The sequence below is a fragment of the Bufo gargarizans genome, chromosome 3, assembly GCF_014858855.1.
Source record: "Bufo gargarizans isolate SCDJY-AF-19 chromosome 3, ASM1485885v1, whole genome shotgun sequence".
NCBI lineage: Eukaryota > Metazoa > Chordata > Amphibia > Anura > Bufonidae > Bufo > Bufo gargarizans.
Window position 1 is genome coordinate 454,067,214 of NC_058082.1, and position 27,728 is coordinate 454,094,941.

The window sequence follows — 27,728 nt, forward strand, 5'->3', positions numbered from 1 at the left end:
CACTAGGAACAGACTGACCTACACTATGCTGACTCAATCCTCTCTAGCGGAGAGGAAAACAGCTCCATCTAGTGGTTGATGGATACAGCCTGTTATCTCAAATCAGCCATTACAGAAATACACAGCAATTTGCATACATGACAAGACAAATGTACTTTTGCACTTTGCATATAATGCGACTGTTGGATCAGGAAGCTGCATTCATATGGCTGTGTCACCACTGCAGCCAGTCATTGGTTGCAGGCATCAAACTAGATGTTGAAACAAAGGGACCAGAACACAGGGGCAGGGGAGTGAAGGAGCCGGAACTCAGCTGCAGAAAGCAGGTAAGTATGCTTCCCTCCGCAGGTCTGGCCAGGTGTGTGATCTGCCTGAAAAGCTCTCAAAGATGAAAAGCCCCTTTAGTACATCATGTCTAAGAGTATTGATTGCTGTCATTCTTCAGTCTCACTCTTGTGCACTGTACACTAGGATATATGTGTTTTTTATAGGCCACCATCTATTTCCTGTCAGTATTTATTCACTTTTTGTATGCACTGATGTTATTATAGTATAACATTTATAGACTATACATGTCTTATATTATTGTATTCTATATGTGTTTGTAGGGTGTTTATGCAGTATGACTAGGTACATTATAACTGGTTTTATCTAGTCAATTTATATTGTGGCTGTTGCACATTTACCCTATCGTTCCCTTTGATGGGAAGGTATGTTTCTCTTGTCTGGACATATAACATTTTGCTCTCTCTGATAAAATGTTGTCTTTGGCTCTGTCAAACATTTTTTTATGTTATTACGGCCAATAAACTCTAACCTTGTCTGTTCCAGAAGTCTTGGTGTTTATCTAGGTGTTATGGGTAAACTATACTGTTTCATTGATGTTCTCTCTGGACTGCAGGTTGTATTCACATTGCATGTTTTATCAGTTTAATGTTAAAATCACGGCAAAATGTTACCACATCCTGTGAATACATTGCAAAAGAAAAGTTTCATTCTGACATACAGTATAGACCAAAAGTTTGGACACACCTTCTCATTCAAAGAGTTTTCTTTATTTTCATGACTATGAAAATTGTAGATTCACACTGAAGGCATCAAAACTATGAATTAACACATGTGGAATTATATACATAACAAAAAAGTGTGAAACAACTGAAAATATGTCATATTCTAGGTTCTTCAAAGTAGCCACCTTTTGCTTTGATTACTGCTTTGCACACTCTTGGCATTCTCTTGATGAGCTTCAAGAGGTAGTCACCTGAAATGGTTTTCACTTCACAGGTGTGCCCTGTCAGGTTTAATAAGTGGGATTTCTTGCCTTATAAATGGGGTTGGGACCATCAGTTGCATTGTGGAGAAGTCAGGTGGATACACAGCTGATAGTCCTACTGAATAGACTGTTAGAATTTTTATTATGGCAACAAAAAACCATCAAGCGCTACAAAGAAACTGGCTCACATGCGGACCGCCCCAGGAAAGGAAGACCAAGAGTCACCTCTGCTGCGGAGGATAAGTTCATCCGAGTCACCAGCCTCAGAAATCGCAGGTTAACAGCAGCTCAGATTAGAGACCAGGTCAATGCCACACAGAGTTCTAGCAGCAGACACATCTCTAGAACAACTGTTAAGAGGAGACTGTGTGAATCAGGCCTTCATGGTAGAATATCTGCTAGGAAACCACTGCTAAGGACAGGCAACAAGCAGAAGAGACTTGTTTGGGCTAAAAAACACAAGGAATGGACATTAGACCAGTGGAAATCTGTGCTTTGGTCTGATGAGTCCAAATTTGAGATATTTGGTTTCAACCACCGTGTCTTTGTGCGATACAGAAAAAGTGAACAGATGGACTCTAAATGCCTGGTTCCCACCGTGAAGCATGGAGGAGGAGGTGTGATGGTGTGGGGGTGCTTTGCTGGTGACACTGTTGGGGATTTATTCAAAATTGAAGGCATACTAAACCAGCATGGCTACCACAGCATCTTGCAGCGGCATGCTATTCCATCCGGTTTGCGTTTAGTTGGACCATCATTTATTTTTCTATAGGACAATCACCCCAAACACACCTCCAGGCTGTAAGGGCTATTTGACCATGGAGGAGAGTGATGGGGTGCTGCGCCAGATGACCTGGCCTCAACAGTCACCGGACCTGAACCCAATCGAGATGGTTTGGGGTGAGCTGGACCGCAGAGTGAAGGCAAAAGGGACAACAAGTGCTAAGCATCTCTGGGAACTCCATCTCTGGGAAGACCATTTCAGGTGACTACCTCTTGAAGCTCATCAAGAGAATGCCAAGAGTGTGCAAAGCAGTAATCAAAGCAAAAGGTGGCTACTTTGAAGAACCTAGACTATGACATATTTTCAGTTGTTTCACACTTTTTTTGTTATGTATATAATTCCACATGTGTTAATTCATAGTTTTGATGCCTTCAGTGTGAATCTACAATTTTCATAGTCATGAAAATAAAGAAAACTCTTTGAATGAGAAGGTGGTCTGTACCACTTTTGGTCTGTACTGTATATGCCGTGCAAGCTAAGCACACACCATTTTTATGGTATTTTTTGGCTGTGGTTTCTGATAAAATCTAGCTTTTTTTTCTTACAAAAAAGCATATTTACAAACGACAGGCATATGACAGAAAGCTGTTCATATTCTTTATGTCTAAAAAATATTTTACCTTTTTTATAGGATGGCAGCCATTTTGTTGGTATCTCTTCTGTTTTGCATTGCCTTTGGGCATGCTTTCTCTCTGTGTATGCTGACTGAATATATCATGTATGTTGAGAAGGAGGAGTGTGCTTACTGTATTGCCGTCAACACCACCATATGCTCTGGATACTGCAAGACAATGGTATGTGTGCATAATAATTTTATGTCTAAAGCCTGTTAAAAGAATCTAAATATAATTTCTAATCGGGTGTCTAATGCTTATTGAGATTATAATGTGATAGAACCCACAAAACCCCATATATAATAAAAAATAATTTATCTTGAATTTAGTTCTGCAGGGGCATACACAGGATTTTCTCAAGGTGGTTGGAGGGGAGACTGGTAATATAATTATAAAACAATGAAAATGCCATATACATTAGATAGAAGTTGGTTGATTGTTGAACAGCAGATGAACAATAATCTGGTGAACGATCACTTCGCAGATACAGTCATACACATTGTGGTCCATATTGGCCTTTATTACTGGGGGGGGAAAAACTTGAACATTTTTATTTTATTTTTTTAATCACCATATTCTGAGCCCTATAACTTTTTCTAGTTGTGTACAGAGCTATGTGAGGGCTCATTTTTTTGTGGGGAGAGCTGTACTTTTCAGGGATACTATTTTAAAGTGTGTTTGACTTCTTGATCACTTTTTGACAAAAAAAATTGTCAATTGGCCATTTTGAATTTTTTACTCCATTCTCCGTCCAGGATAAATATTGCTATATTTTATTAGTACAGGCGGTTTTGCACAAAGCGATGCCCATGATGTCTATTTTTGTATCTGTTTATGTATTTTTGGGAAAAGTGGAGTGATTTAAAGTTTAATATATTTTTTTTTTAAGTCACCCTGGGTGACTATAACTGGCAGTCATTAGGGCTCTTTCACACGAGCTGATGCCGTGTGGGTAATCTGCTGCGTGAAAGAGAGCAAAGCCCCGTTCCGGACAGCAGAGACACGGAGCATTAACATGATTAATAATGCTCTGTGTCTCTGCTGTCCAGGACGGGGCTTGACTCTCTTTCACGCAGTGGATTCCACGCACAGGATCCGCTCATGTGAAAGAGCCCTTAGATTGCCCGTTAAGTTCTGCTGGCCAGTATTGGTATATTCCAGTATTAGCTATCGGAGCCTTCTTGAGGCTCCGAGCTAATACTGGGTTATAACAGGTTCCTCGATCTTAGCTCCTGCGTTTGCACCGCCTGGTCACATCTGACCTTATGACTGATCGCCTACATCTGCCTCGGGTCTCTCCTGTTTGAAAAAGTGGAAACCCGGTGGCTATGGCGCCTGCTGCACCCACCAACTTTAAAGTGGCAACTTCCTCCGTACATGTACGGTGGAGGTCGCCAAGGGGTTAAAGGACATCTGTTAGCAGATTCCTACTTTTTTTTAATCAGATCATTTTTATTAGTTTTCAATATATATTACAAAGAATATAGCCATCATACGTTAAAGTTACATCAAGGAGTAGTTCTCAACAATTCAATGTACATGTACATCTACAAACATATTATGACATGTAATAATGCCCCCTTCAACATGAACTCCTATCCCATCTACCCTCCCACCCATTCCGGTATCGGCTGCATCTTTACCCCGTGACATTATTCAATCGCACAAACTCCAACCATGGTTCCTACAGCTTCACATATTTGAGGAGACATCCTCTTTTCTGGAAGACAGCTTTTTAGTATCCTAGCATATTATTAACCTTACACTTAAATTCCCTAAGTGTCGGAGGATCAGCCTGTATCCAATGTTGAGCTATCAACTTCCTAGCCACATATAGCAAGTGACCTATTGCTACTTTAAGCATATTTTCTGTACCCAACTCTGACATCCCAAAATGGACGTAGTATACGTACTGTGAAGGCTTTCTTTATGACATCAATTACCTCATCCTAGAATACACTCAATGTCAGACATTGCCATAGCATGCGTATCAGATCCGCAGATTCCATAGAGCATCTAGGACATTAAGCATCTGATCTGAACCCATCCGGTGTAAGAAAACCGGTGTCTTGTACACTCTATAGATAATAAACAATTGCGATAAACGTCCCGCTTTCACTCAAACAGGACAGAGGTACCGCTTCTAGTATGTCAGACCATTGATCCTTTGAAATCGCACCCACATCCTGTTCCCATTTATGCATCCTGGTCAGTGGATGTGACTCTAGGTGTTTGTCAAGCAACAACCGATATAACATAGATATCAACCCTCTCCTCTCCCCTCCTGAAACTATAAAATGTAACGCTGTATCCCTCTGTGACATCATAGTACCATTCTTGATCATAGTGTTGTAAGCGTGTCGCATTTGCAGGTATTGATAGAAACAACCTCTAGGAATACCATCAACTTCCTGAAAACTAGTAAAGGCTCTAAACACTCCGATCTCCAGGAGATGTCCCATTCTTGACACTCCTCTCTCCTTCCAGTCGTCTAACCCTGTCAGAGAACTGAATTCAGTCAGAACTGGGTTGCGTCATATTAGGGCATATTCTGTAATCCCAGTAACCCCTCTTAGGTGCTTGATATTTTGCCAAACTAAATATATTGTACGCACTGTGGGAATTTTTGATCTCCTGATCTCATATCTAACCTCTCCAATAACATCATAAAATCCTGTCCCTTGAGGTGATACCTAAGAATCTGACTAGTTATATCCATGGCCCCCAACTCTATCCATCCCTTAAAGTGCTGACTTTGGGCCGCCAGATAGTATACCCATAGATTGGGAACTGCTAGGCCTCCCTCTATTTTAAAATACTGCAAGGTCTCGAGTTTTATTCTAGGTTGTCCTTTACGCCATATCAAGTCCCTAAATATAGAGTTAATCTTGTTAAACCTGTCCCTTGGCAGCCAGACAGGGGCATTGTGAAGAATATATAAAAGCTGCGGCATTAAAACCATCTTCAGAAGGTTCGTCCTACCCACCACTGATAAGTATAGTTTACACCAGGCTTTAATTTTATTGCGAAAATTAGTTAGTAGTGGAGTAATATAGATCATCAGCATCTGATCGGCGAGGGTCCGACACTCGGGTCCTCCGCTGATCAGCTGTTTGGGAAGGCAGTGGCGCTGGCAGTAGTGCCGCAGCCTTCTCACTGTTTACCGCAGGCCCAGTGACGTCACGACTAGTATCAACTGGCCTGGGCGCTGCTAAGCTCTGTTCACTTGAATGGAGCTTCCGCCCAGGCCAGTTAATACTAGTTGTGACGTCACTGGGCCTGCGGTAAAAAGTGAGTAGGCTGCGGCGCTCCTGCAGTGCTGCTGCCTTCTCAAACAGCTGATAGGCGGGGGTCCCAGGTGTTGGACCTCCGCCGATCAGTTTAAACAAACTGCAGAACCCCTTTAAAGTATTCCTGTATCACAGCTTTCACATCCACTATTTCTCCCATGAGTGTCAGCCAAAAGGCGTTAAGTCGCCATACTCTAGGCCCCGGCCTGGCGCCCCCAGACAAGTCCAACTCAACACTCAGTGGTGAGTGATCTGACAGTGTTCTAGGTAAGTAGTCAGACCTGCATACTAGTAGGTACATAAGTGAATTTGCCAATCCCAAAACTATTCTAGAGAGAGACGTATAAGTGGACGAGCAACAGGAATATTGGAATATTGTTTCTCCCCTAGATGGGATTCCCTTCATACATCCCTTATCAATCTACCAAATGGGGGTTCCGTGCAATCACATTTCCTGATGTCACCCTACATCTGTCCATTTCTTCATTTATTACTCTATTAAAGTCTCCAACAATCAAGCCCGAAATATCGGGATATTCCGCCATAAATTCCAACACCATCCTCAAAGGTACTGGTGTATATGGCGGAGGTGTATAAATCGCCACTAACACCATTCTAACTCCATTTATCTCACAATAAATGCATACAAACCTTCCCTCTGAATCCACAAGTTTTCTCAGACATTCAAACCAAATAATTTTATTAACCAGTACACTAACTCCCCTGGAATATGCGGAGAAGACTGAGTGTACAGAATAGCCAACCCAAGATTTCTGAAGTAATTGCACTTTTGATTTTGTCATATGTGTTTCCTGTAAACAACAAATAGCAGGCTGGTGTCTCAATAAGTACTGAAAAATACTGTGCCGTTTGGTGACCTCCACCATTCCCTGCACATTACAACTAAGCATTTTTATCAGGGACGCCATTACAAATCTTTAGTTCACGTTAGGCTACTTTCACACTTGCGGCAGGACGGATCCGACATGCTGTTCACCATGTCGGATCCGTCCTGCGGCTATTTCGCCGTGCCGCCGGACCGCCGCTCCGTCCCCATTGACTATAATGGGGACGGGGCGGAGCTCCGGCGCAGCATGGCGAAAGACTGCCGGACTAAAATTACTGCATGTCAGGCTTTTTAGTCCGGCGGCTTTCGCTGTGCACCACCGTGCTGTACCGGAGCTCCGCCCCCGTCCCCATTATAGTCAATAGGGACGGATCGGCGGTCCAGCGGCACGGCGAAATAGCCGCAGGATTGATCCGACATGGTGAACAGCCTGTCGGATCCGTCCTGCCGCAAGTGTGAAAGTAGCCTAAATGTCTGACAAGTGTCCCCCTGATCCTACCTCTGTAATATTCCGGAATGTACCCTAATACAATCAGATTTACCAATAATATTCTCATAACATAGGGCTAACAAAAAAGGCCTAGCCCAACATTTTCTGCAACATACTCCAGTCCAGCTCAGTTGCTAGCAAAAGACCAGCACCAGAGTGCAGATGAATACGTATAGTGCCATTGTGACACCCGATTAAATACGGCTCAGGGATGAGTAGTACAGTTCCACTCTCCTCCCGGACTCGTGTTGCATAGATAACATACAGGCATCCTATCCTATATAAAATAGTGCAATACCATATAACATAACAGTGCATTTTACTGCAATTTCCTCACTATAAAAACTCTTAATAATTATACTGCAAAGTCAAAGTCCACTCTCTAAGGGCTCATGCACACGTATGTATTTTGTGGTCTGCAAAAAAACAGATCTGCAAAAACTACGGATGACATCCGTGTGCATTCCGTATTTTGCGGAACAAAACAGTTGGCCGTTCATAGAACAGTACTATCCTTGTCCGTAATGCGGACAATAATAGGACATGTTCTATTTTTTTGCAGAACGGAAATATGGACATACGGAAACGGAATGTACACGGAGTAACTTCAGTTTTTTTTACGGACCCATTAAAGTTAATGGTTCTGCATACAGTCCGCAAAAAAACAAAACGGACACGGAAAGAAAATTTGTTCGTGTGCATGAGCCCTAACCTAAAGACACATTTCCCCTGAGATACTTAGCGTCAGAGGTAGCGGTATTCCTGTTCCTGTTCAGTTTTAGATATCGCTTGCTAATACACCTTTTGTGATGTAATGTGATAAAAAAATGTCTTTTTGACACAGTTTTTTTTTTTACGCTGTTCACCTGAGGGGTTAGGTCATGTGATACTTTTATACAGCCAGTTGATACGGATGTGGCAATACCTAATATGTCAACTTTTTTTATTTTCCCTATTTTTTACCTTTTTTTTTACTTTAATTTTTGAAAAGGTTTTATTTTTTACTTGAAACTTTAATTTTTTATTATAATAAAACACTTTTTCACTTTATTTTTATTTTTATATTTGTCCCACTGTGGGACCACCTTTTCAGGATTTGATCCCTGTTTCAATTCAGTACAATACATTATGTATTGTACTGAATTGTCAGCGTCTTACACGCGCAGTGCGGGGGGCCGATGGAATCAGAGGGAGCCATCTCCCTCTGTAAACCCTGCATGTGCCACGGTCGGCGCTGACCGCGGCACGTGAAAAGGGTTACTCCACCGGCATCACCGCATACAGTGATGCCGACGGATGCAGTAGGGGCCTGGCCATCAGTGACAGCAGGGCCCGTGCTGCATGGACCACATTCCCCTATGTACATGTATGTGATATTGCGTGAAGGGGTTAAGCACCATCCTGTCTTCCACAAAGTCCAGTCTCAGTAGCCAAGAGTCTGGTCAACAAAATCCTCACCATGATCCTCCTTCCTCCCACCATGGAGAGTCTTGGCAAACAAGTGATCCCACACTCGGATATTCCATTCCTTGATTTGGGCCTCTCGCCAAGCATGCTTGAAGAGGGGCATGAGGAGATCTTGTGCACTGATTACCAAACTCTTGAGCATCCAAAGTCAGAAGAAGATGATGGTGGGGAACGGCAATTAGTGTTTAATGAGGTGGATGATGATGATGATGAGACACAGTTGCCAATAAGTGAGGTTCTTGTTAGGTCAACATGTCAGGAGAATGACCAGAGTAAGGAAGTGGAAGAGGAGGTGGTGGACGATGAAATCACTGACCCAACCTGGGAAGGTGGCAAGCCGAGCGAGGACAGCAGTACAGAGGGGGAGGGATCCGCAGCACCGCAACAGGCTGGAAGAGGCAGTAGGGTGGCAAAAGGGAGAAGGCGGGCCACACCAAACAGGCCTGAAACTGTTCCCCAGAGCACCCCCTTGTACATTCCGCATGTGTTCCAGTTTTTTTACGGACCCATTGACTTGAATGGAGCCACAGAACGTGATTTGTGGGCATTAATAGGATATGTTTTATCTTTGAACGGAATGGAAAAACGGAAACGGAATGCATACGGAGTACATTCAGTTTTTTTTGCGGAACCATTGCAATTAATGGTTCTGTATACAGACAGAATACAGAACTAAAAAAACGGCCCGTATATGGAGCGCAAAAAACGTTTGTGTGAGGACTTGTTCACACAAACGTTTTTTGGGTTCCGTATACAGGCCGTTTTTTTAGTTCCGTATACGGTCTGTATACAGAACGATTCATTTCAATGGTTCCACAAAAAAAACGGAACAAATATGGAATGCACTCCATGTGTCTTCCATATCCGTTCCGTTTTTGCGGAACCATCTATTGAAAATTTTATGCCCAGCCAAATTTTTTCTATGTAATTGCTGAATACTGTATATGCTATATAGAAAAACGGAACAGAACTGGAAACAATACTGAAACAAAAAACAGATCCGTTAAAAACAGCCCGCAAAATGCTGAAAAAGCCATATGGTCGTGTGAACGAGCCCCAAACAAGCCCTTAGGCCTCTTTCACACAGGCGTCATGGATTTGGGCCGGATAAGATGCGGGTGCGTCTCTGGAAAATGCACAATTTTTCCACACGAGTGCAAAACATTTGAATGCATTTTGCACGTGCATGAGAAAAATCAGCATGTTTGGTACCCATTCGGTTAGGTGTTGTGTAGATTTTATTATTTTCCCTTATAACATGGTTATAAGGGGAAAAAAATAAAGCATTTTTAATATAGAATGCTTAGTAAAATAGGGCTGGAGGGGTTAAAAAAATCTAAAATAATTTAACTCACCTTAATCCACTTTTTTTCGCAGCCTGGCTTCTCTTCTTTCTTCTTCTTTGCTGTGCAGGAGGAAAAGGACCTGTGGTGATGTCACTGCACTCATCACATGGTCCGTCACATGACCCCCAAAAAATAAAAAAATAACTCACCTTAATCCACTTAAACCATTTAAGTGAATTAAGGTGAGTTAAAAAATGTTTAATTTTTTTTAACCCCTCCAGCTCTATTTTACTAAGCATTCTATAATTAAGAATGCTATTATTTTCCCTTATAACCATGTTATAAGGGAAAATAATAATGATCGGCTCTGCATCCCAATTATCTTGTAGCAACCATGCATTAAAATCTCACTGCATCCGCACTTGCTTGCGGATGCTTGCGATTTTCACGCAGCGCCATTCACTTCTATGGGGCCTGCATTGTGTGAAAAATGCACAAAATAGAGCATGCTGTGATTTTCATGCAACGCACAAGTGATGCGTGAAAATCACCGCTCATGTGCACAGCCCCATAGAAATGAATGGGTCCAGATTCAGTGCGGGTGCAATGCGATCACCTCACGCATTAAACCCGCGCATAATTCTCACCTGTGTGAAAAAGGCCTTAGGCTTTTGGACACTGAGGCTTTCCGCAGCCTGATGGCGGCAGCCGTCCCTCGTTACTCAGTCCCCAGCTGCAACTATTTTCCCGTGGTGCCGTCCCAGCCTTACACCAGCATGTGTCCCGTAACATCACCTGTGCCCTGACCAACGCAGTTATTAGGAAGGTCTACTTAACGACTGAAACATGGACAAGTGCTATTGGCTAGGAACGCTATATTTCCTTGACGGCACACTGGGTGAACGTTGTGGAGGCCAGGAGCGAGTCGGACCCTGGGATTGCCCAACTGCTACCGACGCCAAGGATTGCGGGCCCTACTTCCATTAGGATTTCTACCACCAGCTACATTGGTGGCTGTAGTAAGGAGAGCGGAGCACGCTGCCTGAGGACCTTGGGCAACATGACAGGGCTGCTGGAGAGGTAAGGAGTGTGGACTCATGTGACTGGTCACTGGTGACCCTGCTCCCCCCTCCTACTATCACCCAACTAGTGACCATGCCCCAACCTCCTCGTCACCCCACTAGTGAATGCGCCCCCCTCCTCCGGTCACCTCACTAGTGACCCTGCTTCCCCCTCCTCCTGTCACCCCACTAGTGACCCTGCTTCCCCCTCCTCCTGTCATCCCACTAGTGATCCTGCTCTAGCCTCCTCCTGTCACCTCACTAGTGACCCTACTTCCCCCTCCTCCTCTCACCCCACTAGTGACCCTGCTCCCCCTACTCCTGTCACCTCACTAGTTACCCTGCTTCCTCCTCCTGTCACCCCACTAGTGACCCTGCTCCCCCCTCCTCCTGTCACTCCACAAGGAAGAAGCCGGGATCCTGTCTTTTTACTGGACATAAAAGTTCTGCATACAAGGCTTTTTTGTCTGGTCTTTCGACAGAATCTGCAACAGAGGCTCCAAACGCAGCCTCCAACGCAGATTTAAAGGCCTACATATTATGTATTTTAGTAATGCTCACACGTGCCACCTCATTGTTTGCACTTCCTTCTGGCAAAGCTACCTGGTTCTGGCCCGCAAAATTTATACCATGTCTAGTGTGGCCCTCAGACGAAAAATGGTTGGGCACCACTGTTTTAGAAGGTCAGCTCAGCAGCAGACCCTGACCCCTAATGTTTTAGCTGGTCAGATCTGCAGCAGGCCCTCGCCCCTATTGTTTTAGAGGGTCAGCTCAGCAGCAGACCCTGACCCCTAATGTTTTAGATGGTTAGCTCAGCAGCAGACCCTCACCCCTAATGTTTTAGATGGTCAGATCAGCAGCAGGCACTCGCCCCTAATTTTTTAGAGGGTCACCAGCAGGCCCTAGCTCCTAATGTTTTTGAGGGTCACCAGCAGGCCATCAACCATAATTTTTCAAGGGTGTGTATGATGCCCTCCTTTATGTGTAATAAAGGGTGTATTGGAGTGCTGGTTCCTTGTAATTTTTGGCAGCCCTTTCACTTAGTGCATAGGCTTTATGAGTGTAGGAGTCCCACTACCTGAACAATTGTACCACAATGTGAATGAGGCCCTCCTTTATGTGACATGCAGGTTGTATCGGAGTGCCTCTTCCTTGTAATTTTTGGCAGCACTTGCACTTTATATACAAGTAAATATACAGGAAAGAATATTTTCTAACAATTTTTCCTCTAAAATCGATTTTATCTTCGGTTTTGTGCGTATTATTGTCAGTCTGTAAAAGTGGCGTAGTACTCGAATAACATCGTTCCCAGCAGCGACCTGGGAGTCCAAGATGCATCCAGCCATCCTCCCCATGCTGTTCCCGAACCATTTCAATGGTATTTCCATCAATTTCTGACTTTTTTTCCTGTGAATCAGACACCTTCCACTCTTCAGAGCAATGCTCTGGTTCTCCCATTGACTTCCATTGTGCTCTGGTGCTCTGTAGAGCACCCGAGCATCTCAAAGTGTTCTACCTGAGCACCAGAGCACTTTGGTGCTCGATCAACACTACTGGTGACCCATGGTCTGTGGATCAGCGTCCCTTTCTCAGCATCTTCTTCTGGTCACTCATGCAGACTGGCATTAGTTTTCCCCTCCAAGCACTGGTTCCTAACTGCAGAACACAAGGGGCTCTGACTGCTCTCCTTATAAACTGTTTCTAGCTAGACTTGAACCTAGTGGGAGGGGTGGAGTTGAGAAGCTCAGCGCAAACAGATACATAATAACACTTTCCACCTCTCATAGACTTACATTATAGCTTCAATGATACTCATTGGCAATGACAGAGCAGTATTTCCAGACATAACAAAAAAGTTAAACTAGACATTCAAAAGGTCAGTCTGTCTGGTTTTGGTGGTAAACAATGTTTTTAGTTTTTTTTTTCTTCAAAACATGCTCTTCTTTAAAACAAAGCTTTAAAATTCCAGTCTGTTACCAGGATTTACCACAGCGATTCCTGAAGGTGAAGTGGGAACAATTCACAGTTCAGTCAATGCGTTATATGGGACCGCGCGTTCCCTATCCAATTAGGAGAAAGCCTCTTCAAGCTCATATCATCCAATTTCATACACATAGACAAAACATCAGGTCCCACCAATATACCTGTGGGATATCAGAAAAGGCCCTGATAGTGAAGCACTGTAATCCAATGCTACTGACACTCGTATGATTATACTCACGAGCGCAAATGAACATGCAGGCACATCAAACAAAAGAGACTTTGCTTTCCTTCCTGTCCTCTCTTTTATCCAGTGTAGCTGTATAAAATATTAAAATTGCTCCAATAGTGAAGCACCGCTTTAAAACTAGTTTAAAAATGGATTTATTGTACTCGCAAGCATAAAAGGGTTACAGGCAATATATTAAAACCGATCCTGCCCGAGCCGGGTTTCGCTCCAAAAGCTTCAACAGGGGCGTCTTCAACAATTTTTCCCACAAGTCTCGAAATACCCTAATACCCCTCCCCCATTGGACTTATAACAAACTTTTAAAATTAATTGCTAAAACTCAATAACCAGCAAAGTATCATCTCCCCATCCACAGATCAAATACATAACCTTACTAATTTCATTACTAATTCCTATTGTAATATATTCCCTCATCTCCATGGACCCTCCATTCATAAATCTCCTCCGGCCACTCTATTCCTTTTAGTTGAACAAATCATCGATGTTCTCATCTGCTTGTGCTCTCTACTTCTATTCCTACACGGAGCACAAAAACCGCACTAGGAAAAAAGGTCCTGTCCTTTCTTCCTATTACTTATCAGGATAGCACTGTGCACTAGATGATTTTTAAGGTTCGGCGCTTTTTAAAAAATAAAATCAGGGTGGTTTGGTATTTCCTTCTCTATAACTGGATCATTTTTCAACATTGTCCAATTTTTTCTAATAGCATTCTTTATTAATCCTGCATGTGCCGTATACTGGGTGAGAAATGCAAACTTAAAATCCTTACTCTTTTTAACCCCGTCCCTCATCTCCCTTCTTGCACCTTCTTCTACCTCTTGAATATAGGCAGAGAATTCCTCTTTTGTATATCCTTTCTCCATAAACCTTTCTTGAATCACCAAGCTCTGTTTGTTAAATGTCGCCCCCAGTTTAGCTAATTTTTTTTTATGACAGCCTGGGAGAGAGAAGATTAACCTCCTTTTAGGTAAGAAAACGCAACTTGGCAAACTAAAAGTATGGCCGAAATTCATAGATGATTGTCTTTTAGTGTGGGAAGGAGAAAGACGAGGCTTGGAACAGTTCATTGCTCAGCTTAATGATAACGACTGGAATTTGAATTTTACTAACAACATCAGTGACAGGGAGGTGAACTTTCTGGATCTTACGATTTTTGTGGAGGAGGGCAAATTTAAGACCAAAACATATTTAAAAAAAACGGAGGTAAATGGATATATAGATACCAGCAGTTGCCACTATGTCCCTTGGCTTAAAAATATTCCCAGGGGCCAGATCGAGAGGATTCGCTGTAACTGCACTGATGCTGCTACATTTAAGGAACAGAGCTTGGTGATTCAAGAAAGGTTTATGGAGAAAGGATATACAAAAGAGGAATTATCTGCCTGTAGTCGAGAGGTAGAAGAAGGTGAAAGAAGGGAGATGAGGGACGGGGGTAAAAAGAGTAAGGTTTGCGTTTCTTACCCAGTATACGGCACATGCAGGATTAATAAAGAATGCTATTAGAAAAAATTGGACAGTGTTGAAAAATGATCCGGTTATCGGGAAGTAAATACCAAACCAACCTGACTTTATTTTAAAAAAAGAACAGAATCTTAAAAATCATCTAGTGCACAGTGCTATCCCGATAAGTAATGGGAAGAAAGGACAGGACCTTTTTTCCTGGTGCGGTTTTTGTGCTCCGTGTAGAAATAGAAGTAGAGAGAACAAGCAGATGAGAACATTGATGATTCATTCAACTAAAAGGAATAAAGATTTTTAAAATCAAAGGGCAAATTACGTGTGAGAGTTCAGGTGTCGTCTACATGCTGGAGTGCCCATGTGGCCTCCAGTATGTAGGACGCACTATGAGAAAACTGAAAGTCGGCATACAGGAACATAGAAGGAATATTAGAAAAGGTCTGGAGACCCATGGGGTCTCTATGCATTTTAAAAATGTCCATCAGAAGAATCCCAGAGGACTCATCTTTGCAGGAGTAGAGTTAGTAAGAGGTGACTGGCAGGGAGGAGATGCAATTAAAAAGATAGAATGGCGAGCAGTGAAGTGGATATACGAGTTTGATCCAATTCAACGCAGGGACTTAATGTGGAATTGGATATGAAGCCATGCCTGGTGAAGTAGCGGGGATGTGTATAAGGAGTATTAGAAGTGGGGTGTGTCGCCGATGACCAATCAGGGATGGTGGGTGTGTACCATGTGAGGTGCTGCACATTGGAGGAGTGACTGGAAATTTATGAATGAATGAATCAATGGAGATGAGGGAATATATTCCAATAGGAATTAGTAATGACATTAGTAAGATTGTGTATTTGATCTATGGATGGGCAGATGATACTTTGCTGGTTATTGAGTTTTATCAATTAATTTTAAAAGTTTGTTATAAGCTCAATGGTGGAGGGGTATGAGGGTATTTAGAGACTTGTGGGAAAAATTGTTGAAGACGCCCCTGATGAAGCTTTTGGAGCGAAACCCGGGTCGGGCAGGATAGTTGGATTGGTTTTAATGTACATATAAAATGCAGCTAAACAGTATTAGACAGTGCACGTTAACCCTTTAAAGTGAAATAAAGGAGGGGATACAGGGGCAAATGTCCAGACTTCAAAGTACCCCTTGCTCCAGGGCGCTACAGACACAACAGGAGGCATTATAACTACAGGGGGTCATTATAATGCCCCCCCCCCCCGTAGTTATAACTACTAGGGCACTAAAGCGGGCATTATAATTACTGATAGCTCTACAGGGGGACATCATAACTACTGGTGGCACTACAGTGGGGGATTACAACTACTGAGGGCACTGGGGGGGTCATAACTATTAGAGGCACTGCAGAGAGGCAAGTATATGTACTTGGAAGACTACTAGGATACATTATAACGACTGGAGACACTATAGGGAGGCATTATACTTACTGGAGGCACTATGGGGGCATTATGGGGGCATTATAACTAGAGGGGAACTATAGGAGGGTCTTGTAACTAATAGGAGCATTACAGGGGCCTTATGACTACTGGTGGCTCTATTGGAGGACCTTATTACTATGGGGGGATTATTACTAATAGGCACAATTAGTAGTCTCCCCTGCAGCAATGGGAGGAAGAGACTTGCTGCTACTATGTTGACACCTCCCTGTCAGTTTTGAAGTTAACTGTCAGAAGGCAGACAAAAATGGTGTTGGGAGAGCCAACCCTTCTGGATAGGGAGAGGGAAAACAGATAGGGGCTTGAACCAGAATGAAAAGGAGAAAACTAGAGTGCACCAAAAGAGCAGGGATGAAGAAACGTGCACTAGGAAAGCAAAAAAGGCAGAGGAAAGAGTGGCATAGAGTTCTATAGGGTGGCAAGCAGATGAGCTGCTGATAGATCAACAACAAGAGTTGGAGGCATTGAGATTCAGCAAAGTGTGAATAAGAATGCCTGTGCTCACCATAATACAAAATATATCAGTATAGTATATTAAAATGCCAAGTGCATAGGTGGCAACATCCAAAACATACAACCACACTGCTACCAGAAGTACCACATGAAATGCTCAGGGGTTGGGGACTAGTACATAAAAACCAACGACCCTGGGTATATACATAAAAATGATCATGTGGCTTCCTCCTCCAGTAACTGGTTGTCAGTGATGGTTGATTTAATGAGTTCCAGTATATAATAGAAAATGTTTGCTTAATGTAACTTTCCTAGCAGCTAAGAATCTCGTTTTCCACAGGATCCAAATGTGAAAGGAAGACAGCTGAAGACCCTATCAAATCAGAATGTTTGCACCTACCATAACTATATCCACAAGACGGTCTCTGTTCCTGGCTGCCCTGTGCATGTAAATTCACTGTATACTTACCCTATAGCCCTGAGTTGCAAGTGTGAAAAATGTAACACCGAGTATATTGACTGTGTACAAGACAGGATCGATTCTAATTATTGCACCAAACCAAGAGAGCCAAAATATCTTCTCTACAATTTTCTGCAGTAATATAAATCATTCCCTACCCTTAAAAAGTGGACCTAAACTTTTCAATAAACTTTGTTAAAACCTATTTTAAATGTGCTAACATGATTTTTTTTTATATGCCTTTTTTTTTAGCTTTCCTTGTGAAGTTCCATACACTTGTACATCGCTGACATGTTAGCAGCGTATGGATTCCTTTGTGGGGCTGCAGTGAGCGATGTATAGGCAGAAGCACACATCAGCTATGCTCGCTAAGGCAACGTTCACAGTAGCGTTCTGAAATCCGGCAGAGGAGCAGCCTGCTGGAGTCCAGCCTATCTACCACCAGACCCCGTTGACTTTAATAAGATCTGGCTGATTTCTGGCATAAATGCCATCTTTCGGCTAACAAATCCTGCATGTACGACTTTTTGTCTGGCAGAAAGTCAATGGCTATCTGGAGGCGAGGGTGGTACTCTCCAGCTACGCCGCATACGGTGAAATCTGACAGCCTGTTCCTCTGCTGGATCAGGGTACCAGATTTCTGAACGCATATTTGAACCTACCCTAAAAGCTCTGCATAGCATATTACTGATGTGCTATGCCAGGCTATAGCAGAGTGAATGTAGGCAGGAACAACGATGTGCTATGCAAAGCTCCTGTCTGCACTTGTTCCGATCTGCTAAAGCCTGTATCAATGCATTATGGAAGGCTTTAGCAGAGAAGCGCAAGCAAAGGCAGGAGCTCGCAGTCCATTAAAGCCTGGCACAGCACATTGGTGATGTGCTATGCAAAGCTTTTAGCGAGCAGTGCTCCTGCCTGTACATCACTCAGCACGGATCTACAGAGTAATCTGCATATCTCTGACATGTCAGCAATGTATGAGTGTACTGTACAGTGCTCTAGGCACCTGAACTTCAGCTGCCTATTTCTCAAGGAAAACAAAAAATACATTTTAATAAAGTATATTACAAAAATTCTTGTTCTCATTTAGAATTGGTTTTAATAAAGTTTATTTGAAAGTTTCCTCTGTTTCTTCTCTCCTTATGGTAGAAAAGTAGACATTTGTTTAGAATCGAAACATATACTTGTATCTTTGTATTTGCCACCTGTTTTTCAGGGAAAGTGCCCGTGCACGTAGTGGTTTGTGCCTTGCAGTCAAAAACCATCATCAAACTAAATAACAGATTGGCGCAACTCAATATACACATCGGTACTAAAAATGCCACACTTAAAATTTTAAGCACTTAAATTTTTTTTTTAAGATATCTAAACATATATATGTATATAGGTCATCATACACTTTGAGAAAATATATGAAAGACAGACACAAGACAATTAAAATCCTAAGCAGTAACAGAGTAAGTGCAGGCCTTGGTAAGCTGCCACCCCCAATCAACCCACTTAGGTTCTGGGCCAATAACGAGCACTGAATCCACTCCCGCTACTGGCTCAAATACCGCCTCAAAAATTGCCATAAAAACTGTGGCTTTGTTTCAGAAAAGCATTAGCTCTATCACAATTTCCATAGCACGTGGGATGACCAAAATAAAAACAATCCCTGCAGAAAAGGAGAAAAAAAGTATGCAACCTTAAGGGGGTTATCCGACTCTTTGTGACTGATGCCACTTGAATGGAGCTAAGCTGGGTCTAGGCCACGTGACCGATGGTCGTGAGGGTAAGCAGCGAGAAGGCCACAGACCTCACAGGAGCACCGGGGCTTTCTCAAACAACTGATCAGTGGGGTTCCCAGTTGTCGGACGCCCACCGATGATACTGATGACCTATCCAGAGGATAGGTCAGGAGTTACAAATTCGGATAACCTCTTTAGACACAGTTAATGTACAGAGTATAGTCACCTGTATATTAGAGAGAACATGGTTTTCATGCATCTCACCTATACGTTATGTACTGCAAAACTGCTACAATTTGCACAAAAATTAAGTTTGTGGCACACAGATCTTGGCTGCACAGCACACAACCACCATTTCTATGGACCTAGAGAGGACCTGTCCGCTTTTTTGACATGTCTGTTTTAGAAAATACATCTGTTCCCCATGACACAATAATTCTGGAGCATCTTTACTTGTCATTTTGCATTGGGATGCTCCTGTAATTCCTCCTGATAATGTAGGACAACATTGACAACTGGGTGATGCCATCCCTCTGGTCATTTCGGCTTTATACAATAATATTATTTAAAGATGCGTCTTAAGGAAATAACACCCAGTTGTCTATTAAGTCATACATTTCCAAGAGAAACAAAGGAATACCACAACGCAGAATGAGAATGCAAGTATATATCAGTACAGACATGGCAGCTCCTCTTCTATATAGTCACTTGTTCTGTAACGCTTTAATGCACAATATTTGAAATATGTACTATGAAATGTGCACCATGGTTCAGCCTTTGTGTGTAATCACTTCTCTTCAAACTTTTTTAACCCCTCCTTATAAAAATATTTTAAACCGCAAACTCAAATTCTCAATTTTCTTTTCAAGTTAATGCACAAAAATGTGCACGTAATATGGACTGTATACACATACCCCTGAAGGTTTGATCATTGGGAAAGAACTTCAAGTGTTTGCACAGTGTAGCTGAAAATCTCATAGTTCAGGAAATTTTAAATACAATGAATGCAAGCCTCGCTAGTGCCACCTTCTGGAAGTAGCTCACTTTGGGTCAATATTTCACTTTTTAACAAGGCTTGGGCAGTGACCAGAAAAAATAGCCAAGCCAAAAGAAGGAAATGTGCATAACGGATGCAACAGGATCCGTTTTCTTACAGGCAGGATCCTGTTTTCTTTTTTCAGTTCTTCTGACAGATCAGAAGAACGGAAAAAGAAGCAGTGATGTGAAATCAGCCTTAGCAGCAATGCCCCATGGGAAAATAATATGCAAAGAGAAAGAAAATCATCTCGTTATTGCCACCATTTTTAACAAGCCTTGGAACATTACAAGGAAAAACAGGTCAAATATCCATCAGCCTTTTCGGAAGGGACGTTGCCCTTCTTCAATATAGAGTAGGATACTGGTTGGATGAGTGAGAAGCTTTGGACGCAGTTTAGGGGAGGTACTCGCCCTCAATGTCTATTCTTCCTTATGTTCCAAGGCTTGTCATTGACTCATAGGAAGGTGGCACTAGATAGACAGTTCTCTTTCTCTGGGTAATACCTCTCTGCATACTATTTTTCCTTTAAGTCTCCATACACAGCTGGTCTATTTAAAGAGAGTTAGTACCTCTCTGTGGCATACCTTCAATGGAGGTAGACCACGCAACTGCTAGGGGCCTGGAGCTGAACTCCTTTCTCCTTTTGTAAAAGCATTACATTTTCAAGCAGCCACCAAAAGGGGGAGCTCAGTGCAGATTGCAGTTTCTAATTCAGTCAATTGTAAATAAATAAATTCCTGTGCACTGAGCTCCCCCTAGTGGTGGTTACAGGCAGCCAGCTTTGTAACAGATGGTAAGCAGGATATTTATCAGTGTACTTGTGCCAGCTGTGAATACAATGTTCAGAATGAGCGCCATATTTATGAAGCACCTGTTCCACTTTTTCTGACATAGAAGTCAGATAAAATGGGTGAGATCAGGTGTAACTTTATGACTTTTTTTTTTTTTTTAATATAAGATTTTGTCTACCTAATAAAAAAAGAAAAAGTGTTCCTGAGAAATCTGGGGCGGCGTGCTTTGCATTCCACATTGCATAGGAGTAACATGGCGGACATGTACTAAGAAACTCGGTGTGGCAGGGGACCTATAGTAAGTTTTGCTATGGGACCCTATGAGATCTGTGGATGCCCCTGGTACCTCCCCTAAGCTAAATACAATGAAAAAAATTGTTGCTTAATTTTATAATAATGCCACGGTGCATTTTAGGCTACTTTCACACTAGCATTTTCAATTCCGCTATTGAGATCCGTCATAGCAGTGGTGCCCAACCATTTTTCAGAGGGCCGCACTAGACATAGTATACATTTTGCGGGCCAGAACCAGGTAGCTTTCCCAGAAAGAAATGCAAACACTATGAGGGGGGGGGGCACGTGTGCGAACTACTAAAATACATAATATGTAGGCCTTTAAATCTGCTTTGGAGTCTCTGTTGCAGATTCTGTCGAAAGACCAGACAAAAAAGCCTTGTATGCAGAACTTTTGGGTCCAGTAAAAAGACGGGATCCCGAACGGAAACTGAACGGATCCCATCATAGTTGGTGGAGTCCGTTCAGCTTCTTCCCTGTGGGGTGACAGGAGGAGAGGGGAGCAGGGTCACTAGTGAGGTGAGAGGAGTAGGGTCACTAGTGGGGTGAAAGGAGGAGGGGGAGCAGGGTCACTAGTGAGGTGACAGGAGGAGGGGGAAGCAGGGTCACTAGTGAGGTGACAGGAGGAGGGGGAAGCAGGGTCACTAGTGAGGTGACAGGAGGAGGGGGAAGCAGGGTCACTAGTGGGGTGACAGGAGGAGGGGGAAGCAGGGTCACTAGTGGGGTGACAGGAGGAGGGGGAAGCAGGGTCACTAGTGGGGAGACAGGAGGAGGGGGGGCAGGGTCACTAGTGAGGTGACAGGAGGAGGGGGAAGCAGGGTCACTAGTGGGGAGACAGGAGGAGGGGGGGCAGGGTCACTAGTGAGGTGACAGGAGGAGGGGGAAGCAGGGTCACTAGTGGGGAGACAGGAGGAGGGGGGGCAGGGTCACTAGTGGGGAGACAGGAGTAGGGTCACTAGTAGGGTGACAGGAGGAGGGGGGAGCAGGGTCACTAGTGAGGTGACAGGAGGAGGGGGGAGCAGGGTCACTAGTGGGGTGACAGGAGGAGGGGGGAGCAGGGTCACCAGGGACCAGTCACATGAGTCCACGCTCCTTACCTCTCCAGCAGCCCTGTCATGTTGCCCAAGGTCCTCAGGCAGCGTGCTCCGCTCTCCTTACTACAGCCACCACAGGAGCTGGCCCCTCCTCCTTCCAAATCCCGCCGGCTTCCCCTACCTGACCCAATTTGTATTGCTCTGGCGTGCCCATACCAACCAATAACAAAGCTCCTTGCTATAAAGAGCTTTGTTATTGGTTATTTTAGGCACAGGCGGCATGCACCAAAATGCATTCCGTACCGTTTGGTTGCACTCCTATCGCAGACAGAATAACGCCTTTTTTCTGTCCGCGATGCGGTGCAAGACGTATACGTCCAGACACACAATGTAAGTCAATGGGGGCGGATCTGTTTTCTCTGACGCAATAGAAAACGGATCCGTCTCCCATTGACTTTCAATGGTGTTCATGACGGATCGGTCATGGCTATAGAAGACATAATACAACCGCATCCGTTCATGACGGATGCATGTGGTTGTATTATTGTAACGGAAGAGTTTTTGGTGATCCATGACGGATCTACAAAAAATGCTAGTGTGAAAGTAGCCTTAGAAAAAATACCATGAAAGTAAAATCTTCAGTGTGTGAACAGCAGCAACTCAGACAAGAATCCTGTTCCCACATTCATACAGAAATTAAATAAAAAAAAGTTTGTCCTTGGGTTACTTTCCCTTTAATAAATCTGCCTTACACCCACTGCATTCTTACTTACAAGAAATTGCCTGAAAACTCTGCTACCCTGTGCATAAATTCATGGGCGTTTCTGTACAGTATTACAATATTAATTGGTTCTAGCACAACCATTGTATGTTGAAACCATTGTAAGTTGAGTAATTGGTTCCAAAGCCCAAAAATGTCATCCAAGATAAGAGAAAATGAAGATTTAACAAAGTAAGCATATAATTAAGACAAATAAAACAAAGTCCTTACATATAACAGTCAGGAATAGCTGCTAACTAGCAACTAAGGCTACTTTCACACTCGCGTTCGGTGCGGATCCGTCATGGATCTGCACAGACGGATCAGTTGAGATAATACAACCGGCTGCATCCGTTCGGAACGGATCCGTTTGTATTATCTTTCACATAGCCAAGATGGATCCGTCTTGAACACCATTGAAAGTCAATGGAGGACATATCTGTTTTCTAACGGATCAGTTTGGCTCAGTTTCGTCAAGCAGCGTTTTGTTATCCGCCTCCAAAAGCGGAATGGCGATGGAACGGAGGGAAACTGATGCAATCTGAGCGGATCCTTCTCCGTTTAGAATGTAAACTGATCCGTTTTGGACCGCTTGTGAGAGCCCTGAACGGATCTCACAAACGGAAACCAAAACGTCAGTGTGAAAGTAGCGCAATACAACTATTTTACCAGAGAAGTGACCTTGATTGGTTGGATCTGGGTCTGAGGCATTGTATGTTGAGTCTAGTTTAAACGTACAATGGGTCAGAAAAGACCATTGTATGTTAAAATACTGTGTCCTGAGGCCATTGTATCTTGAGGGATCACTGTAGTCTCCCTTAGGTACCCATTTAATGGGTTTCCAAACAAAATGTTTACTACTTATCTCTATCTCACTGACACAGTGGAGGTAATTTACTAACACATGTTTGGTGTAAAAAGAAAAAAGTTGCAAGGCGACCAGATTTTGTTTCGCAGGTGTTCTAATGCAGTCCTTGCCACTGGGGAGTGGCAGGGTATAGGCCATAGGCCCCAGCAAATTCGCTAGCATTTACACCTGGAAACGGGCATAATTTATGTCAGGGACTGGAGCAGATTTCACTCCAAGCGCCTCATCAGAAATGATGTGCATCCTCCGGAAGCACGATGGGTGTCAAAGACTGATGTAAATACTGACCAGAATACGTGCGAAAGTGGCCACAGGGAAGGGGTTATTGTGCAGGTGTTGATTTGAGCTAGGTTCACACCACATTTTTACATCCTGATGAGGAGTACTTTTCTCCGACCCCCATAGATCAAATGCTTATCCCCTATTCACATTAGTTAATATCATGGCACAGCCCCTTTATTAGGCTGCTTTCACACTAGCGTTCGCTGGTCCGCTCGTGAGCTCCGTTTGAAGGGGCTCACGAGCGGACCCGAACGCAGCCGTCCAGCCCTGATGCAGTCTGAATGGAGGCGGATCCGCTCAGACTGCATCAGTCTGGCGGCGTTCAGCCTCCGCTCCGCTCGCCTCCGCACGGACAGGCGGACAGCTGAACGCTGCTTGCAGCGTTCGGGTGTCCGCCTGGCCGTGCGGATCCGTCCAGACTTTCAATGTAAGTCAATGGGGACGGATCCGTTTGAAGATGCCACAATGTGGCTCAATCTTCAAGCGGATCCGTCCCCCATTGACTTTACATTGAAAGTCTGGACGGATCCGTACTAGGCTATTTTCACACTTAGCTGTTCTATGCTAAAAATAATGCAGACGGATCCGTTCTGAACGGAGCCTCCGTCTGCATTATTATGAGCGGATCCGTTCAGAACGGATCCGCCCGAACGCTAGTGTGAAAGTAGCCTTAACATGGCACATCCTCTGGCGGTCCATGCAGCAGAGCATCAAATCTTTGCCAGCTATGAACTGAAGTAGACTGGAACTGTAGTTTACGTTTGTTTCTTCCATACATTTTTGTGAATCTGTTGGGCCGTGGGATGCCATGTCCCTCACACTTTTCAAACAGGTAAAAAGTTGCCAATTAATGCACAAATATAGCATGGCATAAAAACAGTAATGAACCTACCTCAATGGGTTTTGAGCAAAAACATTCACAAAGATTTGCCATCAAAATGTGACTTTATTTGGTCACTTGTTACAGAGCAAACAAAAAAAACGAAAACACACATTTTCATAAAATAAGCAATCATTTCAGTCATTTTTGAAGAAAATGTAATCTTCAGGATTGCAGACTGCAGCAACCCCTAGCTACTCCTCTGTATATACAAATTAGCCATGCAAAGCAATAACATATGGAGGAATATCTACATGAACGCTCCTGGCTTGTATCATTACATAATGTGACCACGTCTTCTGTCGGCAGTCTGTGATAGAAGTCCCATCATAAGAAGATCCATCTATCAAATTCAATATTATCTGGATGTGATAAACATTTTGGATCAGCAACAACTGATGAAGCCCAACCTCCAGCTCTCTAGAGGACGCAGGAGCATTATTATATGCATAAATAACTTCTTCATTTCTCTACTCAAAACTTAAGAATAAGGGTACTTTCACACTTGCGGCAGAGTGATCCGGCAAGCAGTTCCGGCGATGGAACTGTAAATCTGCATGCAAACGGAAAGCATTTGTAGACGATCCGGATCAGTCTTACAAATGCATTGCAAGAACGGATCCGCCTCTCTGTTAGTCATCAGGAGAAACTGATCAGTTATACATTTTTTTTTACATTTTTACCGGTCTGCGAATGCGCAGACCGGAAGGACGGATTCGGCATTGCAGTATTTTGAATGCCGGATCCGGCACTAATACATTCCTATGGAAAAAAATACCGGCATACAGGCAAGTGTTCAGTTTTTTGGGCCGGAGATAAAACCGTAGAATGCTGCGGTATTATCTCCGTGCTGAAAAGTCAAAAAGACTGAGCTGAAGACATCCTGAACGGATTGCTCTCCATTCAGAATGCATTAGGATAAAACTGATCAATTCTTTTCCGGTATTGAGCCCCTAGGACGGAACTCTATGCCGGAAAAGAAAAACGCAAGTGTGAAAGTACCCTAATTTGCAGGGACGTTCAAGATTTTGTTAAATGTTCCACTGATGCATGTATACTGTACACTGCCTTTATGCTCTAGAGCAGGCATGCTCAACCTGCGGCCCTCCAGCTGTTGCAAAACTACAACTCCCAGCATGGCCGAACAGCCTACAGCCATCAGCAGGGCATTGTGGGAGTTGTAGTGTCACAACAGCCGGAGGGCCGCAGGTAGAGCATGCCTGCTCTAGAGTGTTGGCATGAATATAGGGTAGTTATGAATGGAATCTCTATGTCTTCCCAATATAAACTATTATGCAGGAGCTTAGGAGCCCTTCGTGTAATGAGGGATTTCCCAGAATCAGAATACTGATGGCTTAATCCTGAAGATGACCTTGATCCTCATTAATAATAGATCAGTGGGAGTATGACTTTCAGTAAACCAGCCAATCAGATGCTTGATGCTGCTGTCTCTCCGCTGTTTACGTGGGGCTGTCTCCTCGCATGTTGTCTACTTAGTAGCGGCAGTGCAGGGTACTGCAGCTTTGTCCCATTCAAGTGAGAGTTGGAGCCCACCGATCTGATATTGCTGGTCTATCCTGAGTATAGGGCAATGTCCTAATACCAGAAACCCCTTCACCCATGTCACTTCTTTATTAACTATTTTGCTTACAATAATGAGAAGGATTCACAGTATATGTGACATAATACAGATCCCCAGAAGTGTACCAAATGTCTGCAAACTAGAAAGCATTGCAAATTTGACTAACTTGGTAACCCCCAGGTGAATCAGCATTCCATGGGCTACCTCAACCAGGCAACATTGTAGACAAGTAGCAGGAACTTAGACATTTTTTTTCTTACATATTTCATGCTTGGGTAATACAGTACTCTATTAAAAAGACTATCCACACCCCGTCCATACAGATTTTTTTTTGGTTTTTAAAAGACAACAAACACATGATTTTAAAACATGTTCACCAACACCAGCTTAGTTGTGCAAAACACAGAAAAGTATTAGTGCAAACTTCCTACTATCATATCAGATGAACCTGCCGTGGTCTACATCCCCAAGATAATGGTGGCAGACGTGCTGCAACACATTTAAAGTGAGGTATTAGTCGCCCCCATATAAATCAGTGCTATATGGAATCCATGGGGGAGATTTACCAAAATTGTGTAAAGGAAAACTGGCTTAGTTGCCCATAGCAACCAGATTATACCTTCTGAAAACTGAAAATCTGATTGGTTGCTCTGGGCAACTGAGACAGCTTTCCTTTACACCAGTTTCGATAAATCTCTCGCCATATTTAGCACTATAATGGGATTGAATGCAGTCATATGATCGCCTTTGTGAAAGACTTTCTGGTTTTCACACGAATGGATTTGATGACCATTTTAGCACCCAATACACAACTCTAGTATGAAGTTGTAAATTACCCAAATTCAAAATACAATTATATTGTGAAAAACAAACAAAAAGGAAGTGCTCAAAAATATATAATATAAAAAGTATATCTATATAAAAAAGGAACACTGACAATTAGGAGCATTCATAAATGCTAAACAAAAACCACAGCAGTTAAAGGGTTTGGTTCAGGATTTTGACAAAGATGGCCTAGCCTGAGGAGAAGCCATCAAAGCAGATCAGCTGGGGTCTGACACCGCACACTCTTGCTTGTTGTGCTGGGATTCAGAGCTGGAACCGCACAGCTCTGTCCATTGTGTAGTTAATAGGGTTGGCAAGTGACCTATTACTTCCACTGAACTGAATGGGACAAGTGCTGCACTTACCAGCAACATCCACTGCACAACCGACAGAGCTGTGTATTTCCAGGCACTGGAGCTAATCGGCAGGGGGATGGGAAACCCTCACCAATCTGAGTATAAGCCCTTAGTAT

At 43.3% G+C, this 27,728-nt stretch overlaps 1 protein-coding gene across 1 annotated transcript; it reads left to right on the forward strand.

Moving 5' to 3' along the window:
* Positions 1 to 308: 308 nt before the first annotated feature.
* On the forward strand, positions 309 to 17,312 carry LOC122933231 (thyrotropin subunit beta-like). The gene is made up of 3 exons (XM_044288092.1): positions 309 to 326; positions 2,689 to 2,851; positions 17,052 to 17,312. The coding sequence occupies exons 2-3, from the start codon at positions 2,690 to 2,692 to the stop codon at positions 17,310 to 17,312; spliced, it is 423 nt and encodes a 140-aa protein (XP_044144027.1). The 5' UTR covers positions 309 to 326; position 2,689.
* Positions 17,313 to 27,728: the final 10,416 nt, after the last annotated feature.

Coding starts and splice junctions, on each gene's coding strand:
- LOC122933231 (XM_044288092.1), top strand. CDS start 2,690: ATGGCAGCCATTTTGTTGGTATCTCTTCTGTTTTGCATTGCCTTTGGG. Junction 2,852..17,051: donor CTGGATACTGCAAGACAATG/GTATGTGTGCAT, acceptor CGTTTTCCACAG/GATCCAAATGTGAAAGGAAG.